Raw genomic sequence first — 7251 nt, 5'->3', positions numbered from 1 at the left:
TTACCGTTTTTCATCCTTCGATTGCGCTCCTTCTGTCTTCTTTTTTCTGATCTGGAGAAATTAGGAACTTCTTCTCTATCTTGATGAATCAACTCGTATATAATCACAATAACAGTCGTGGGATGAAACAAGTTATTATGTAGCCATTTTTGTTGTCCCAATTACTCCAAGAAATCCAGTTAAAACTATGCGATAACCATTTGGATAGAAACAAGGCTTGCAACTGTTGGAGTGAATGCCAGTATCTTCCAGTCTTCTCTCACATCTTTTGTTAATGCTTTAAATTTATAACTAACTTTCTCTCTGTACAGTCCAGAAATGTGTCCATTATAGAGACAACTGATATCGTGTTTTTTTGCTTCAGCATGAGCGAGTTGCAGCTCAATGCTCGTGTCTGAACAGGAGTTCATATTTATCTAGCTCTGTGTACTGCGGAGGTATGATCTTTATGATATTCATCATATTCATGTTCATCTGTAAACTCTCTAAACAATGTCCTAATAGGATGTAATTGACAAGCAACGTACTTCTATTTCTCACAGTTGGTCATTTGTCATTATTTTTTTCTCTTTCTCAAATGATTTTAGTGGTCCAGTCCTTGAACTGTAATGGTATACAAAAATTGAACTTTGGGCTTTAGAGATAAAGGAACCTGTCAAAAACGGACTTTCGTTATTTGTGCTTCCTTCCATGCTTTCAGTACCTCCGCCAGAAGACTGACCATGGCCAGCCTGCCGTTTCCCTTTGACTTTGAGAGAGCATAGACGACTGGGTCTTCTTATTGTTTGCTTTGTTTGGGAATGACTCTCCTACCACACCTGGCCCGTCCTTAGAAATGCAGGTGACGCTTCAGGGAATCTTTTTATTCTGAGAGCTGGTTTGAATAATTTTAATTATTTAGAAGAGGGGTGAGCCATTGTGTGTGTTTGGTCCTTTAAAAACCTCAAACCGTTCTCAGTTATCTAAACTCAAGCACTTAAACAGTACTGGGGTGGATAAAGATCATTGTTGTCATTGAGTTTAGTATGGTGCAGGTTTTTCTCTTTACTCTCTCACAGACGACAGACCGATTATCTCACCTTTACAGTGATCTGGTTTCTCCATCTCTGTACTTTAACCTCCAACACTGATCCAGCCTGAACACTGATGTAGGAGACTCAGACTTCTGTTTCTCCCTTACTCTTCTTGTTAGAGTCCTTTCTTCTCATTTCTCACGCCAGATACAACATAGAGCTTCCAAGTGCTTTGTTTGGCTTACTCGCCAGAGTGGCTGATTAGGGGCAGCCCCAAATGTCCTGTTCGCTCAAAGTTAAAAAAACAGACTAGTGTTTGGGTGGTCAGTCCAATGTTGTATCACAGTTAACTTTAACACTGACTGATTAATTCACTCACCTGTGTCGCCTCCTTGTTTCTTACAGAGAGGGAGCGATTGATCGACTGGTCAACCATCTACAAAGACGTTGTGCATCAAAACTGGAAGTGAGTATCATCATAATGTCTCACTGTCAGATCACTGTGTGGTACAGTGCCTGTAACCAGGCCTCGTGTTTGTCTGTAGGGCCTACTGACAGAAACGGCTTTGCGTCATCTGGAGCGAGTGGACAGCTGATCATGCAGGCGGTGGGGGCGCTCGGCTGAGGACACCGAACATCGTTCTAAGAACCGCAAAAGAGGACGACGTAGCGATTTTTACTATTCACACAATGATCATCGTACAATCTTTCTTTTAGAGTCACTTTGTATCGCGCCTTTTCTTTGACGAGGGGCTGAAATGTGTTTCGTAGATACTTTTGGGCAAGCCCCAAGTCACTAACGATGTTCTCATACGAGTTGTATTGTCTGCTTGTTTAACTCCTTCAGTAGGTCACTTCTGCATTGAAATCAATAGAGTTTTAGACTATTTTCATGTTCTTTTCAGTGCTTCTTGGTGTCAAGACAACACATTCCAAACCACAACAACGAGCTTTCTTAACCTGCGGTTACTGCCAAACATTTCTTACACTCGCCTCGCCAGCCAGGTCCCTGGACTTCTCATCTGAAAACAAACCTGAAACACAGCGTGTCACCGAACACTGATATGATACTTCTTGTAAGGATTCTTCTCCATTACGATACAATTTTGAGAAAACCTATACAACCAACAAGTTCTCAGATGTTATTGTTCTGGTTTGTCCCAGAAAACTGCGCGAGAGTTCAACCTGATGACCACCGGGCAGCCCACTAAGATACAGCAAGCTCTGTCTCACAGGCTCCACAGGCGAGCTGCAGCAGGCCAACTACAACAGGCGACCCCATCTTATACTATATTTCTAGTCTAACCTTGGAGTCATTTGTTTTCTCTAATTCATAAGCTCTTGCCTTTTCTTTTCTTTTTAGGAAGGCTTTAAGCAGAAGAATGAAAGGAAAAACGAAAAGGGATGAAGGTGAGTCCACACCCAGCAGTTCGCTAGTCGGAGATGATCCAGTTTTGCTTACACCATAGCTTCAACTAAAAAAAAAACTTATTGACAAAATTGTGCAGAAATTAGATTCAATGTCATTGCCATTATGTACAGGATACAACATTCAGTTTAGCATCGAGACTTGTAGTTGGACGTCGTCAACAAATAGAATACCAATTAGAATGTGCTAAATAGTGACAGTGCCTAACAGGTTTCCTTCCAGTTTGATAGAAAATTATTCAATCGAACATCACCTGTCTAAAGGAGCTGAAGTGTTTTCATGTTTCCAGAATAAGGGATGTTTTTTGTTTTGTTTTCCCCAGTATTTCCTTTCGCTTGTTTCCGTCACACGTTAAAAGGTTCGAGGAACTTTAGATTTATCAACAGATCTATACAGACCGTGTCGAAGGTCACCACATAAGAAATCTTCAGCAATAGTCCATCCTTCTGGAGTTTCCTGTCCATCATCTCGACAAAGTGTCCAAACACTCACTGCATCACTGCGTTGAATGTTCACCTAAAGCTTTATTAGAACTGATTGAATTGTTTTCTCTCTGTGTTATTGAATGGAGCAGCCCGCGGCCCCAGCGCTACCCTGACACGGGCCAGGTTTGCCTCAGGCCTCCCCGGCAGAAGAGACCGACCCGAGGCTGTCCACAATGCTGCGGCACCAGGCCTAAGACATGAGGATGCAGTCCAGGGAGCAACAAACAAGGTTGACCAGCTTGTTTATACACGATGTTAAAGTTTTCTGTGAGTTCCTGGTTTAAAAAAGAGCATCGCATTCTTCAAATTCGTTTTATTCTTCGCAATTAAGTTTTTGGCGTTCTCTCTTTCGTTAATCCTAGTGATATCTCGAGTAACACAGTGTGCTTTTTATCCGGAAATAAACTTTGAAATTCACTAGAAGTACAGTATTTGACTTACTGTCCTTGCTGGATTATCCAGAATCACACACAGTCTTCTGTTTCCACCTCTACTCGATCCTCCCCTTTTCTATTACTTAATATGTAGTGAGCGAGAATGAACACCTCACCACCCAAAATGTTTGAAAAACTGATCACGCGTAAAGATGTTACGAGTCAATTAACGCAGAAAACAGGATGGAAATACGACGTGTGTGTTTGTTTTATGTATGAATGTGAGAAAAGTTGCATCATGATCTGTATGAAGTGATAATGGATGAATTATAGAGCCATGGAAGTGAGGAGGAGACTGTCGAAGTGGAAACAGATCAGTGATTCAAGTTTAATGTTTGCTACGATCTCAATTCAAGTATTCCCGTGTACAAACAGAGCTCACCTCTCCCTGTTTCTCTCTGGCCGTCCCTTGACAATCTTTGATTTCATGACCTATCTGTCCACAGAGTGCGCAGGGACGAGGTTTGTTGGGTTTAAACTCCTCTCTGATGATGGTGAAGTTTGGCTCGTGGGTGGCCAGGCCCAGCATGATCAGGTCAGCTGATCGTCACCACACAAAAAGAAACGGTGTTATTTCGAACGTGCATTTTATTTCCTTCATTTCTTTTACATTTCGGAAGGTGGATTTAAAGGCTCACCATCAGCTCCACACAGGCAGTGGTGTGTGTTGGGGGTCGTGGTTGGGTTGAGCCTGTCAAATCGTGAATCACCAAACATGAGTCGAACAAAATTCTGGTTGTGTGTGTGGTCTCTGTGTGTGTCTCTGTGTGTGTGTCTGCCAGATGTGTGAGATTGATTTGTCTCATACGTTTTGTTTTGTATTTGCTTGTAAGTTTGTCATTTTTGATATTTTGAATGTTTAGTCTTGTTGTGGTAAAGTTTTGACTGTTATGTGGGTTTTATAAGTTAGTTTTATAACTTTTGTTGTTTATAATTTGATTATAAGGTATCCTGCTACAGTATATGTGCTTTAAAGTAATCCCTTGTATTGTAACAAGCAATCATCAGTTAATAAAGTCCATCAGTGTACGGCATTACCTCTCTGTCTCCTGATGAAGTCCATAATCTTGTGTTCACCTTCACCGGGAACGCTGGCATCAGACAGAAAGACCTGGACAACAAAGAGTCAACATCAACATACAACCAGGGTGCAACATGTCAACTGTGGAGAGCTGAAAACTAACAGACACAACAAAGTAAAGAGGGACAAGTCATTTTGTTATTCCTTGTTTAATGACATCTACTTATTTTGAAAGAGAGGCTTCCTCTCAGTGAAACCTCCCTGAAGAAATAAAGATCTATCACATGTTTTAACTATAAAATGTCAAAAACAATTAGGAATTGTTGGTAACAAGGTTTTACGCACTGTGACATTCCTCCATCCAGGATCATTGCTGACTCTGTCTGCGACGTAGTAACGAAGACACTTTGCCAAGTTGTCCATGAACTCTGTTCCCTGGAGACAGTTACAGAAACAGATCCTGCTGTTACGGATTAATACACAACCTTTATTTACACTTGGGGGGGAAAAAAACCACATTCAAAAACATAAATTAGTAAAGTTATAATAAACATAAGCATAAAGTAACAAATAGCCATAATAGAAGACAAACTATCCAGTAATAAAGTTCAAGCAGCGCGTCCGTCCCTCTTTGTACATCGATCTGTCCTTCACCTACCTTCTTCTGCTGATTCTAACACACACAAACAAATCAGCAGTAACAAAAAGCAGAAAAGCCCCATAAAAGCATCAAACTGTGTAATGTAGATCAATATGTGGATCTGCGATGTCTGGCAGCTGATAAGTGAATTAAGTTATTATTGGCACGTCAGTATACCGATACTGGATTGGACCCAACTCTAGTACTTCTCCCCACTTACCGGAGTGATACAGTTGCTGTCAAACCTCTCTTTAATCTCCTCAGGTGGAAGATATCCTCCTGTAGAGGAAAAAACATTTAACAAGCAGTTAAGGTTACACCGAGCATGAAGCTACAGATTACTGCACAAACACAGAATGAAACAACACTACTAGAACTGTGAATCATGGGGGGTTCGTCGTGTGCTGTCTGATTAATTCAGGACTTTTCAGAAAGTTTAATCAATGCATTTTGAAAGTTGCTGGCCTGAGTAAGGAGCCTTGAGACACAAAGCGTCTCTTATGTAATGTTTAGCACCATCTGAGGTTTGTACAGACTGAATAATCTAAAAGACATCAGTCAACATACATTCTGTCTTTGCAATGAAGCAGTGTACGGATTTAAAATCACCACACACCTCTCGAGAGGATCTCCTCCCTTATGCGATTCTTCTCATCCACCAACTCCACTCCTTCTTTGGAGGCACGAAACCGCCGAGAGCGCTGCTGGTTCATTTTGGCCCGTGGAGCCTGGTCGTAGACGAGCAGGGTGTTATTTCTAATTCACAGCAGCTCGGTCATTAAAGCCATTTTTGTGTATTAAATCAGATAACACTGATTATTTTGAACAGGATAAATGAATGAGAATGATATTGAGCAAATGAAACCAGAATTTGACTGATGTGTTCGATCTGATAAATGTTTGAACACATGCTCACCACTCCATCAATGGCCATATAAAGGACTCTCCTGGGTCGCACGATGTTGAACAGGCGGTCAATGTACTCAAAAATGGCGACCATCATCTCATCTTCATTTTTGGGAGCAGCTCTGTGGACATGAAAGATCAGAGTGTGAAGAATAAACAGGGTAGTTTAGTTTTCAATCCCTTATTTATGCTGTTCTTATATGTGGGTATGTATTATTTATTTATTTGTAACATTTAAAAGTGTCTTTTATTAAAGTACAAGCAACCGAGTTGAAGAATATAACTTAAAACACTTTATTCTCTATTATCACAAAAACAAAATACTTGATTTGTGCTCAACAAAGTCATTAATCATTAATATCATCAATATAAAGCTGCAACCAGAGATTATTTACTACATCAATGAATCTGTGGATTATTTTGCAGATGAGCAAAAGAAACATAAAAGTTCTCTCTAAAATAACTTGGAAACAGAAACAACACAGAGTCTGGTCCCTACTTGTCCTCTGGGTGTGTACACGGGTGAATGATCCCGTTCATGTCCAAGTACAAGTTGTCGAACTCCACCTCGTTGGGGTTCGGCTTGGTTGTATCGACGGGAATACGGACGCCGTTACATTCTTTACCCTGTGGAGATAAAACAGCACACAGATAGATAACGTTGTCTAGAAAAAGTACACACGGAAAACTCTTAGAGGAAGAAGTAGGACGACATACAATATAATCGATTATCATGATAAAAGATACTCAGATAAATGTATCTGTCTGTCTCGTCCTATACTGATCTCCTGATTTATTTTTAATAAGGTGACATCGAAGAAAAAATAAAGCTTTAATAATAATACGTAAGTCAAACCGGATGTGTGTAAACAGATTTAATACTAAAATAAGGGGACATGAGGTCGGTAACGCGATAAATACAATGTGTTTCTTAACAAGATGCAAGTATTAAGTATAATTTTAAGATTTTCTGGATAATATCGTTATTATTTTTACCAAGAAATGTTCATACTGTCCCATATCTAGGAAGAAGATAATGATGATTATCTTCATTAATCCCCAATTCTTTCTCTCAGTTTTATTTAAATTAAAATGTATTACTTAATTTATTAATTTATTAAAAAAAACTGCCGCAAACTTACACCCGTTACAACGTTAATCCCCGTTAAAATATCTTAATAATGTGTTAATATTTATAACGTCAGCTGAGGCGGGAAAGTCGTCGGATGCACAACAACAACGCGTCATTTTAAACGACAACTCAACGGTTTTAACATCTATATTGACCGTTAAAACGGTTGACCGTTACAGGGGTCGACCGTT

At 40.0% G+C, this 7251-nt stretch overlaps 1 protein-coding gene across 1 annotated transcript in view; it reads right to left on the bottom strand.

Moving 5' to 3' along the window:
• xrn2 (5'-3' exoribonuclease 2) overlaps window positions 1-6663 on the bottom strand; it is a 42747-nt gene extending 36084 nt beyond the window's left edge. The window contains 9 exon segments of the mRNA XM_035679172.1: window positions 3744-3901; window positions 4000-4033; window positions 4035-4052; window positions 4392-4472; window positions 4728-4817; window positions 5243-5301; window positions 5639-5750; window positions 5939-6050; window positions 6428-6663. Coding sequence (XP_035535065.1) covers window positions 3744-3901; window positions 4000-4033; window positions 4035-4052; window positions 4392-4472; window positions 4728-4817; window positions 5243-5301; window positions 5639-5750; window positions 5939-6050; window positions 6428-6663 — 900 coding nt within the window.
• Window positions 6664-7251: the final 588 nt, after the last annotated feature.

This window comes from Morone saxatilis, unplaced genomic scaffold (assembly GCF_004916995.1).
Source record: "Morone saxatilis isolate NCDOM2014 unplaced genomic scaffold, NCSU_SB_2.0 Contig7, whole genome shotgun sequence".
Taxonomy (NCBI): domain Eukaryota; kingdom Metazoa; phylum Chordata; class Actinopteri; family Moronidae; genus Morone; species Morone saxatilis.
Note: the sequence above shows the minus strand (reverse complement) of the source record. Positions and strands in the feature narration are given on the sequence as shown.